Source organism: Macaca mulatta, chromosome 5 (genome assembly GCF_049350105.2).
Source record: "Macaca mulatta isolate MMU2019108-1 chromosome 5, T2T-MMU8v2.0, whole genome shotgun sequence".
NCBI lineage: Eukaryota > Metazoa > Chordata > Mammalia > Primates > Cercopithecidae > Macaca > Macaca mulatta.
Window position 1 is genome coordinate 137,718,194 of NC_133410.1, and position 13,160 is coordinate 137,731,353.

The window sequence follows — 13,160 nt, forward strand, 5'->3', positions numbered from 1 at the left end:
TGTATGCTTGAGAGTTCCCAACTATATAAGTTGAGCATTTAAATGTAATTAAACAGTTCATGCTATAAATTTTTTTATGCTATTAGCATTCTAATATGTAAGTTAAAGAAACAACTTTGAAAACAAATCATGTTGTCATTTATCAAGATGCTTACATTAAGAGGGTTTTTTTTAGAATATTTAGTCTGACATGTTATGTGAATGGAATAGTCTGCACAATCATTATTAATCATTACTTTGTTCTCCTCCATTTCTAACCTGTGTTACTGAATTGTTGGTCCATTCAAATATCTGCCTCAAATCTTAAGAACAGACATTAATCGTATATTATGTCTGCTGTATCTGGCTTTTGTGCTTCCTTTATACTGATATTAGACTTTACCTGAGCCAAAAAAACAGGGATGGCTAAGAAATCCTCCCACCCTTGTCCTCTAAACCCCCTCTATCATTTTGTGTTTCAGAATAGAGTTAACAGCATAAAATAACCCTGCTCTCGCATATTCCAAAATAAGACCCACCTCCATCCTTCCTCATGAGTCCCATAAGACTCATGCACCCCTCGTTTATCCACCTATATAAAACCTCAGGCCCCTTCCTTTTCTTTGAAACATTCCTCATTAATGAGCATTCTCCCTACTGCAATAGCCTGTATAAAATAATCTCCTGAATTATCTGGTACATTTGGTCTTTCACAGTACTAAAGACCCACCTAACTAAATCTTGAGGAAAAACAATTGTATCTAAATTCTGTTTTTCAATCACTTTCATATTAGTCTTTTCAAGCTCTCAAACATATACATATATCCTATGGTAACTTAGCTTTTAAAATGTCTTCAGTCTAGTAAGTGAATATTTGCTGAAGAAAGGAGAAAAAAAGTGATTTGGATTCCGATTAAGTAACGAATGATGTATAAATCTGGGTGCATTCTTTAGTACATATGAGTGAAATCTCAAATATCAATTCAGGCAGATAGCGGTAGCCAACCGAGAGTCAATTATATTATTGAATAATTTTCTTTCCCTAACAATTTAAGCATATGAGTAATGGAGGTCAGAAGGTGGTGGGGGTGATTATACAAGTAAGTGATGCCTATCAATCAGACTTCATTCTAAGTTTTTACTTATTTTTTAAAAACCCTATTTTTAATAGTAGTATCCATTGGTGAATTTTCCCTACTGAGAATAATCTTTTGTATCTGTTTAAATAGGTATAAATGATGTTTTAAGGACTTTTCTCTGTCATCTACAGAGAGAATCAGATATCACCAGATACAGGCCACTTCTAGAATTCCAGAACCTAAAACACTGGCTGGTACAACAGTAGGTGCTCAACACACATTGAAAACATGATGCTTCACCTGTGAATACGAAAGTCCGTCTTAGGAGGGAGTCTTAAAGACTTTTCTTCTAACAATGTATGGAAAATCATATCTAGTCATACTGGGGTATATCTCAACTATCTCTTAGACCTTTTTCTACTACTCCTGTTCAATAGGCATAAAAATAGGGGTTTCAAGTATGCTTTGCATATATCTCCTTTATATTGCCCAAAATTACTGAAAACAAACAAACATACAAAAATTATTAAAACTTCATTTCACTTCTTTTCTTCTCAAATCTAATTATTATTGATTTCTGCAAGGATCATATTTGTTTTCCTCTACCTGTATTAGTTATTCTAAATATTAGCACACAAAAGGCATTGTTGATGTGGGAGAGGTAGTCATATATTTATTTTCACTTTTATTATAGTCATTGTGTCAAATGAAAAGATTTTATTAAACAGATAAATTATTCATTTATAGCAAAATAAAATCATCAAAGCACTTGGAAAATGTTCTCTTTTCAAGATGACTTTTAGCATCTGGTTAAAAATTACTTCTTAGCAAAGACAAACATATATTCTCCCTACCTAAAATAAAGTCCACAATCTAATATCAAGTCATATGGCTCAGCTTGTACAAAGAAAAAAGATTTTAAAAAGAGTACTGCATGGACCATTCTGATATACCAGAGTCCTATACTCAACGGTTTGCAACTATGATGGTATTGGCATTTGAAATGTGTGGGGACATTTGGTAGTTATAATGCTAAGAGGTGCGACTAGAATTTCGTATTTGGTGCCAGGGATGCTAAACATCCTGTAATTATTGGCACAGTCTCAAACAACTAAGAATTGTCTCACTCAAAAAGCCAATACTCCTGTTGAAAAACATGACACCAATTGATGATGGCTATCAGGACAGAGATGAGTGATGGGTAAAGGTATCCGAAGGGCCACTGCAAATTAGAACTCCCAAGAACACAAGGGAGAACAGTACTGGGAAGCAGGATACACTAGCACCTGGCCTTCTGGAGGACCAAAAGGATTGATGATCAAGCTTCAGCTTCCAAGATTTTTCTGACATATTATGTGCAAGATGCAAAAAGAATCTACATTTAGCTCTTGAAGTTAATCCTCTTTGTAGGATTTATGGCTCATGATTCCTAAAAAATAGCTTTTAAAAATAACATTCCTCTCCTTCCTTTGCCTTCCATTTTAATGGTTTATTTCTACTGTAACTGTATTATTTTGGAAGTACAGAACTATAGAGGGGTTGAGGTAATATCAAATTTCCTCTTAACTATGATTTTAAAATTTTAACCACTCTTTAGAAGAAAGAAAGATTTTAGGTTACTGAAGGTCAACTATGTTCACACCAAAATCTGCAGGCTGACCTAAGGACAAATGAAAATAAAGGTGTACTTTGTGCTCTGCAGTACTGATACAAAAGCATGATATCAAGGGTTTTATTTGTTTCCCAAAAAGTACTGGACTAAATTTGGCACAACTATTCTCGTTCAAAGTTAAATTAATGCACTTAGTAAAGGTTTTAAAATCATATTAAACAAATTATCTTTGAATATATATTCAAAGTATAGCAATCTGTTGAATATAATTTTTAATAAATAATGTCGATTAAATCAGATTTTACACCTATGATTATAGTTTTGATTTAGAGTTTATAAAATATTTATTCTAGTAAATATCGCACTCTGACACTTTATTGTAAAATATCTTTTAAAGCATATCAACAATGCTAGGTGCATTTAACAATTTACCTTATTTCTAATTGTTTTATACTGGACTGTAACTGCTGTAAGCGCCTATCTGATGCTTCCTCTCTTCCATGGGCAGACACCACATCCTTCTCCTAGAAAATAAAGAAACCAGAAGCTTACTTTGAGTATGTGAAAATTCAATACACCATTATACAGCCTAAAGAAAACAGTTCATGCTATAAAGTTACTATGCTATTAGCATTCCAATACATACGTTAAAAGAAACAATGTGACTTTGGAAACAAATCATGTGTATAATAAAAAGGAGGGGAGAACTTCATCATCAATCCTGTATTCATAAAAAACACTCAAAAGTTATTGCATAAGATTTCTACCAATATTTCAGACTATTTCTATAATGCAACTCTAACAAAACAAGAGAGAGATTTCTATGCAGAGAATCTGCCTTTAGAATATGCTCTCTTTACTATTCTATGTCTCATTAAGTATCAAGGTAATCACAGGGTCTTTCTTCTTTGACATAGTGATGCTTTGACCTATATTAATAAATTTTATTTGTATCATCTTTCTAAAGAAATTTCTTGTTCTTCTTTTCCTGTTTCATGTGTTAACAAATATTTTTTATGATGCCATAACTTTTTGTTTTTCTTTTTGAGACAGAATCTCATTCTGTCTCCCAGGCTGGAGTGCAGTGGCGTGATCTTGGCTCACTGCAACCTCTGCTGCCCAGCTTCAAGCGATTCTCCTGGCTCAGCCTCCCGAGTAGCTGGGATTACAGGTGCCTGCTACCGCGTTTGGCAAATTTTTGTATTTTTAGTAGATATGGGGTTTCACCACATTGGCCAGGATGGCCTTGAACTCCTGATCTAGTGAGCCACCTGCCTCGGCCGCCCAAAGTGCTGGGATTACAGGCATGAGCCACTGCACTCAGCCATTTTTTTTTTTTTTTAAGGGTCTTGTCATGTTACCTAGGCTGCACGCAAACTCCTTGGGTCAAGTGATCCTCCTGTCTCAGCCTCTCAAGTAGCTGGGACTATAGGTGCACATCACCATGCCCAGCCTAAGAATGCTATTTTAATTCCTCTATTGCTTTTAGCTATATCTGTTTGAACTATTTTTTAGTAGTTGCTGTAGAGATTACAATATGCATCTTGAACTTACCCAATTTATTTAGAGTTAATATTTAGATAAAAGCTCAGAGAAAACACTGGAACCTTGCAACAGTGTATATCCATGTAGGATCCCAGTCCTGAGTGCCATTGTTGTCATATATTACATCTGCACACATTACAAATCCATCAAATACAGTGTTATTAGTTCTGCTATAAGCAGTCATCTTTTAAAGATATGAAGAGAAAAGTATGTACACACGTTATTTCATATTTGCCATTTCTGTTGCTTTTAGTTTCTTCTTGTATCTGAGTTGCCATCTGGTGTCATTTCCTTTTAGCCTAAAGAACTTCCTGCAGAATTTTTTGAATGCAGGTCTGCTGGGGACAAACTCTCTCATTTTTGGTTTATTTGAAAATGCCTGTATTTTGCCTTCAGTTTTGAAGTATGATTTCACTGAATATAGAATTCTTAGTATTTTTTTCTTCAGCATTTCAAATATATTATTCCAATACTTTGTTTTCACAGGTTTTTTTTTTCACCCTTCCAGCCTTTATTTTTGATTCAAGGGGTACATGGGCAGGCTTGTTACATGGGTAAATTGTGTGTCAGGGGGTTTGGTATACTGATTATTTTGCCACCCAGGTAATGAGCATAGTCCCTGATAGGTAGTATTTCAATCCTCACCCTCCTCCCATCCCCTACCCTCAAGTAGGGCCAGTGTATATTGTTCCCTTTAGTGTCCATTTGTACTCAATGTTTAGCCCCCACTTGTAAGTGAGGACATACAGTATTTGGTTTTCTGTTCCTGGGTTAATTTGCTTAGGATAATGGCCTTCAGCTGCATCCATATTGCTGCAAAGGACATGATTTTGCTCTTTTTATGATTGTGTAGTATTCCATGGTGTACACGTAACACATTTTCTTTATCCAGTCTGCTATTGATGGGCATCTAGGTTGATCCCATCTCTTCGTTATAGTGAATAATGCTGTGATGAACATACATGGGCACGTGTCTTTATGGTGGAACAATTTATATTACTTTGTTATATACCCAGTAATGGGATTGCTGGGTTGAATGGTACTTCTGTTTTGAGTTCTTTGAGAAATCTCCAAACCTTTTTCCACAGTGGCTGAACTAGTTTCCATTCCCACCAGCAGTGGATAAACATTCCCTTTTCTCAGCAACATCACCAGCATCTGTAATTTTTTGACTTTGTAATGATAGCCATTCTGACAGGTATGAGATGGTATCTCATTGTGATTTTGATTTGCATTTCTCTAATTTGTAGTATTCAGCATTTTCTCATTTGCTTGTTGGCCACGTGTATATCTTCTTTTGAAAAGTGTCTGTTTATGTCCTCTGCCTACTTTTTAATGCTTTTTTATCTTGCAAAATTAAGTTATTTATGCTGGATATTAGACCTTTGTCAGATGCACAGTTTGCGAATATTTTTTCCCATTCTGTAGGTTGTCTGTTTACTCTGTTGATAGTTTCCTTTGGTATGCAGAAGCTCTTTAGTTTAATTAGGTCCCACTTGTCAATTTTTGTTTTTGTTGCAATTGCTTTTGGAGTCTTTGACATAAAATCTTTGCCAGGGCCTATGTCCAGAAGTGTTTCCACAGTTTCTTGATGAGAACTCAGCCTTTAATCTTATCATTGCCTCTCTGTTCAGGTCATTTTTCTATTGCTACTTTCAGGTATTCTCTTCATAATTGGCTGTCAGTATCACTGTGATGTGTCTTAAAGTGATTCTGTGTTTACTCATTAATATTTTCCACCAAATTTAGGAAGTTTTCAGCCATTATTTCTTTATTTTTTTTCTGCTCCCATCCCCCTCCCTTTGGCAGTTCCAATTACACTTATGTTGTATTGCTTCACATTGTTCTATAGATTTCTGAGCACTTGTTCATTTTTCTTCAATCTTTTAAACTCTCTGTTCTTTGGACAGGGTAATTTCTATTGTTCTGACTTCAAGTTCATTGATTATTTCTTCTGTCTTTCCCAATCTGTTTTTGAGTCCATCTAGTGAAATTTTTATTTCAGTTGCTCAACTTTAAAGCTCTAGAGTTTCTTCTTTAAAAATTATGTCCCAGTCCTCAATTAAAATTATCTATCTCTTCCTAGAGATTTTAATTTAAAAACAGATTTTAATTTCTTGAACATATATATAATAGCTGATTTGAATCTCTGTCTGCTAAATCTAACAGATAGATCCATTTAAAGTCAGTTTCTAATGGCTGCCTCCCTCAGCACCTCCCCAACAAGTATAGGTCATACTTTTCTGTCTAGTAATTTTTTATTGAAAACCCGATAGTGTAGCTAATACATTGCAGTTACTTGTTTTGTTCTTTTGAGCATTAATTTCTTTCTTTCTTTTTTTTTTTTAGTTCAAGTAGACAATTATCTTGCTTGGTCTTGAAATTTGAAATCTATTCCACATACAGTATGTATCAGCTGATACATGTAATTAGTTCTTATTGCTTTCCACTATTGCTTTTATAACTAGGCCCTGTGCCTTCATAATTTGAAGATAGTCAAGATTTGGGCAGAGGTAGGGTTCATCCTCTTTGTGGTTCCCTTGCTTCTAGAGATTCCCTTGTAATTTTCAGCTGCCTTTCCAGCTTTGGGCTTTGTCCTCTGATACTTCAAACAATAAGGAAGGCTTCAGTATGCTGATGCTTCAGTTGCACACATTTCTCGCATGCATTCAATTATAAAAAGTAGTAAACTCAAATATCTAGTTTCATACATCTCTATCTTTCAAAAGTAGATTTCTCTTAGGTCTCTGCCTGCTTCTTCACTGGGTTCTCTGGGGTCCCTCCCCCACTTCCATATGCATAATTTAGTTGTCAGGCATGAATTTGGTAAGAATTTACACTCAGAATTTGGCTCTTTTTCTGTGTGTTACTCTTGCTGCCACTATTTTTTCTTTAAATCTCCTACTGCTTTTCTAGCCCTAAACTTTGACCTGGGTACCTTAAGCCCATACAGAGGTGTTTTCTGAAGCCACAGCTGTGGGGGTTGGGAGAACTGACAGGCCAGAAATCCAAAAATTAACAATTCTTATTTCTTTTACTTTTTTCTCTTTTGGGTGCTTTCTGGTGTTTTAAAAATGTATCCAAGTTTTAAAATTGTTACTTATGGAAGGATTCTTGTAACACTTAAAAAAAATCTACCATTATTAGAAATCCATAATCAACTTTTTACAGATTGGGAATAAAGCTTAGAAAGTTACATAGCTAATAAGCCCCAGAGTGAGAATTTTCAATAATTATATCTATCTAAAAATAAAGCTTGACTTTTCCTTGACATCCTTCTGAAATTTCTCTATTACATATTTAAAAGAACCGGAGTCTATTATGCCAATAAATATTTTAGTAAATAACATAAAAGTAGTATTAAATGCTTGTTTTCCAACTGCAAATAACCAGTTAACTGAAACCTGATCTTGTATTAATCTGCATTTCAGTAACGATGTGATTAAGTGGGATTATGATGTTTTATTGAATTAGGCTACAGAGGATGGAAATAAAAAATTATTTATAAAGTTGTTTTCAATAATATAGTTTAGCTTCCTACTTTCATATTTTATATTTAAGGGTAATAAAATAATTAATTCATCTTCTGACAACCCTCTTTAACACCTAATTCAAAATAAATCAACAAAATAGAAAGAAAACTAAGCAACAGGTATCCATTTGTCTTAGAAATAGAAAATACCTTCTTTTTCATCTGTCCCTGCAGATCTTCAGTCGCGTTAGTTAACTCTTCCACTTTTGCTACAGCAACTCTCAGCTCTAATTTGGCTTGCCTAAAAAATAAAGTAAATTAATAAACACTGTTTTCATAGACCACTAAGAATAAAAAATTAGAATAGAAATCTAAATTTGGTAAAATCAGTTCTAATTCTTGTGTATCGAAAATGCATCCATGGAATAAATTTTGGAAGATTCCTTTATTACTAATGAAAGCATGTAGAAGACACTAAAGAAGAAAAAATATAGTTGAATGGTGAAGGGTATGAAGTAGAGGTCATGAATGCTTTATTTGGGTAAATTATATTATATACCAAAGTAATTCAATAAATTTCTTGAAAAATCACTTGATCATCTTGATACATTACCTAACAAGAGCTCCAGTGCACTAAGAAGGATATACTTAGGTCTATAATATCCTTATAGAGATGGAGATTGGACTTTCTATGAAAATGAACTTAAACTTCAATACCTTGATCATTCCATAGACACCAGAAGTTTGTATTATGTAAACACTTAACATAAATTAAAATATTTGTCCCACCATAATACAATGTTTATTTTCTTCAGAGACTGTATTGGCAACGAATGAAAAAGACAAGTTTTTGTGAACATTCTAACAGAATCAAGTAAGTTTCAGTATCTTCTTGACTCCTCATAGGAAATGATTTTAGAACAGTAAGATAAGACTTTTTTAGACAGAAAAAATGATTTTTAATATCATCGTAATTTACCATTGAGTATAAAACACTTTGATTATCTAAAGAACATATTTTTTAAGAAGAAAAATATTTTAGTGTAGGAACTGTTCCCTATTTCTTAATTACATTTTATGTATGTATCTAAATGTAAATCATATTTGTGCTATAAAACTTACAGAAATTATTTGATGCAAAATTCACAAGTAAATGTTAATTCATTTCCTTTTGACTCTGTCTTTAAAACTGCATTACTTATATAGTGATAAATTTCCTACAATAGAAAATACAAATCTAATAATAGCTGAAAACATCTCAGGTAGTTATTAGGGCCAGGGACTGTTGTAAATGCTTTGCAGTCATCTCACTTGACACTCATAATAACCGTGAATTAAGACTACTACTATATCAAACTTAAGTAGAGGAGAGCAAGGTTGATAGAGGTTTACCAATATGCCCTAGGATTCACAATAAGTAATAAAACTACTATTTAAAGAGTCCCCTATGACAGACTGTCTACCCTCAAATGGTCCCAATAATATTTTATATGATGAGGCATTTAAGAAAATGTTTTGCTTTAAATTAACCAAGATTATAAAAAAAATCAAACAGGCCGGGCGCGGTGGCTCATGCCTGTAATCCCAACACTTTGGGAGGCTGAGGTGGGAGGATCACGAGGTCAAGAGATTGAGACCATCCTGGCCAACATGGTGAAGCCCTGTCTCTACTAAAAATACAAAAATTAGCTGGGTGGGCTGGCGTGCATGCCTGTAGTCCCAGCTACTTGGGAGGCTGAAGCAGGAGAATAGCTTGAACCCGGGAGGTGCAGGTTGCAGTGAGCCGAGATCGCGCCACTGCACTCCAGCCTGGTGACAGAGCAAGACTCCGTCTCAAAGAAAAAACAAACAAACAAACAAACAAAAATATATTTTCTTCATTTGCAAAATGATTTGCCAAAGGAGAAAACAAAAACCACCTTATTTGTGGAAAATCTACGTCAGGCTGAGAGATAATTTTAGGAGTATATCTACAATCTAAATCAACAAATGATTCTACCAGTTATAAAATCCTATATACTTTTAAAGGAAAAACTTAAGGAATAATATATTTAAGTAGTAAGGATAAAACTGAGAAAACTCTGAATAAGCATAGCAACCACGCTGATTTGGTTTTCTTACCTTCAGAAAGGATAAAATATTGCTTGTTCTACTTGTTTCATGGGATTGCTGAACAAGTAAAAATAGATAATGTATATTAGAGTATCCTGTAAACTGTAAGCAAGATAAGGTCATAGTATGATCAAGGAAAAAAAAAAAAAGAAAGAAAAAAAAAACCTGTTGGAGACACAGGAAGCAAGGTACAATGTGGAGAACACTAGAGGCAGGGACCCAGTTTCGTCACTAACTAGTAATATGCCTTACCGCAATTCACTTGACCATGCTGCACGTCTCAAAGACTTCATGTCCAACAACAGAGGTGGATTAGGCAATTTGCCAAGACCAAAATTCTATAATTAGATTCTTCCCTTATTTTAATCTAATTGGCCTGAGTCTATTTCTAAACTTTCAATTGTGTATTCCTTTTTCATTCTATGGCCCAAACTTTAGCTTCATTATCACTCATAATACTATTCCAATAGATTCCAAACTCATCTCTTCACTGATGGTCTCCTCTTTCGTTCATTCTTTATAATATATCTTATCTGTTAAAAAAGTTATCTAGTACTAAAAACTCCTATTTAACAATGATTCCTGGATTCCACACTTTTTGGCATAAAGTCTACACGCCCCTACATGGCATATAAGGCCAGTCAACATCTAACATCAAAGAGTCTCATCTCTTGCCAATTACCCCCATGTAATTTATATTCCAAGTATAATAAAACACTCATTCAGTGTTTCTTAAACACATCTTTGTTTCTTTTTTCATATGTTTGGTTGGACTAGTCTTCTCCTTCATTTTCTAACCAATTCCTTAAGTTTGACCTAGTTCAAAAGTCTCCCCATCTTCAAGTCTTCACTAATTTCCCCTTGGCGAAAACCCTATATCTCAATACTTATATAATACTTTATACGCTATTGATTGACTACACTGTATTATAATCAATACTATAGAGATTCTTCTTTATGGAACTGTGAGTTCATAAAAAATATACAATGTAAGATAATTAAAAGCAAGGATCACATCTTATTAATTTTTAAACCCTCAGGAGATAGCACAGTACCTAGGGCACAGGAGACAAGTCAATCTATCATAAATGAATGAGAGGGCAAAAAGAAAAGGTGAGAAGAGGGAGGGGGAAAGGGAGAGGAATGGGAGGGAGAAGGAGAGGGAGAGGGAGGGAGAGAGGGAGAGAGAAAGAGAGGGAGAGAAAGAGAAAGAGAATGTTACAAGTACAACTATATATTGATATTTTACCTAGATCTTGCACGCCCAATTTAATATTCATGTGTGAAAAATTCTAGAAAAATAATTTATGAACAATTATTCCAAATATATATTATCTCATATTCCTTTGAGATGAATCTCCTGCTACTTAGGTAAAAAGAAAAAAAAATAGGCACTGGACTTAGACCTAATTTGGAAGTCATTATAAAAAAAATTCTGAAAACATTCATATTATATTATATTCACTAAAACACAAATACTATTTTTTTGGGGGCAAATAAGTAGTAGTTTTCCACATTGTTCCATAGAACAGTTAGAAAGTAAGTAAATAGTTCTTTTTATCTACTTTTGGCATGACAGGTTGAAAAAATTCTAAAATAAAAGGCAGAAAGCCTGTCTTCTAGAACTGACTACAAACACAAAAGGTATGTGAACTGAGCCAATCACTTAACTTCTCTGAGTCTTAGTATCTATAAAATGGAGATAAAAACAGTTTTCCCATATAGTTCACAGAATTATAAAGTTCAAATAAGTTAATGCATATTAAAACATTTTATAAATTTTACTGTAGTTTATACAATGCAGCTACCATCGTCATTTTGTCTTTTTATTAGATTAAATAGTCAGGAACTGTGTAGTAAAGTATTAATTTACAGTTGGACTGGGAAAGCTCTGGGGATGCCTGAATGTCTAGCCTTGACTCTTAGCCAGTATATGAACAGCGGGATTTATGATGTGCTGTTTAAAGTATGAATCTCTTCCTGCAGCCTGCAAGTTGATTTGTTTACTGATGATTTTCACTGGGCATAACTAGATAGCCAGGCTAGGCTATGTGATCAGTGTGGCAAAAAAAAAAAAAAAAAAATGACCCTGATGGGAACTCCTGCCTGGAGCTCTCCTGAAGCCAAGATTCATTGCACAGATTCTTGGTGGCTCAAGGTGGAGACAAAGCATGTCTGTGTATAAATAAAGGCCCTAGGGTGCCTATGATTGAATGTGTCCTGGATGCTATATGCTTGCCTATGTTCTTTTTCTGGCTGCACAATATCCTTTGGCCTTTAAATAAAAGCCTTCTGTAAGTATGCCCTGTGCGGTCTTGTGAGTTCTTTTAAATATTCACGCTTTTAAAATTTTTGAAGGAACTAAAAAAATAATTCTAATATTATTTTATGAAGAAACTCAATAATTACGTTTATACTATTTACATGCAAATGTTTTAGATACATGTCTCCCTGTGTATGTAATTTTATAAAAGTTAAAAACAGTTTAACAAAAAAATTTTGATTTAAAAAAAACACAACTAGTTAACTATTAACAATCTTGATGTCATAACTACCCAAGGATTTTACTTTTGCTTCAAATAAATATTCTAAAAAGCACATTACTTTATTTTCAGGTATGTTTGTTAATCCACTTTATATTCCTGGGATTTTTCATTAATGTATTTTTTCATTGCTTATGATATTAAACACATTTGAATGACAACTTATTTATTATTATCATTTTTTGAGACAGAGTCTGGCTCTGTCGCCCAGGCTGGAGTGCAGTGGCACGATCTCGGTTCACTGCAAGCTCCGCCTCCAGGATTCATGCCATTCTCCTGCCTCAGCCTCCTGAGTAGCTGGGACTACAGGCGCCCACCACCACACCCGGCTAAGTTTTTGTATTCTTCAGTAGAGGCAGGGTTTCACCATGTTAGCCAGGATGGTCTCGATCTGCTGACCTTGTGATCCACCTGCCTCAGCCTCCCAGAGTGCTGGGATTACAGGCGTGAGCCACCGCACCTGGCCGACAACTTTTAAAAAAATAAAACTTCGTTAAGCAAAATGTAATCAAGTATAGCATAAAGGATAGCATATAATACTAGATTTATATTATACCATCAATTTGGACAGAAATTAAAATGCTTTAATTATCAATACACTTTTTTGAGACTTAACATCAAGTACAATGAGTCTATTTTAAGACAAATTTTTGTTTCTTCCTGCACTCTCATACAAAGGGAATCCTAGAAATGTTTATAATACCTTTTTTGCATACAATGAAAACTGGTAAGATTTTGAGAGATATAAAAGCTAATTTTGCTGATTTGATATTCTTAATTTTTTCCTCTTTAAAACAGAAAAATGCATACGTTAGGTA

At 34.2% G+C, this 13,160-nt stretch overlaps 1 protein-coding gene across 5 annotated transcripts in view; it reads right to left on the reverse strand.

The window, feature by feature from the left end:
* Positions 1 to 13,160, reverse strand: part of SCLT1 (sodium channel and clathrin linker 1) — a 206,316-nt gene that overhangs the window by 73,628 nt on the left and 119,528 nt on the right. For all 5 annotated transcript variants that reach the window (XM_078001442.1, XM_078001441.1, XM_078001443.1 and 2 more), the window contains 2 exon segments: positions 7,898 to 7,988; positions 3,103 to 3,194 (listed from right to left, as the gene is read on the reverse strand). In XM_078001442.1, coding sequence (XP_077857568.1) covers positions 3,103 to 3,194; positions 7,898 to 7,988 — 183 coding nt within the window.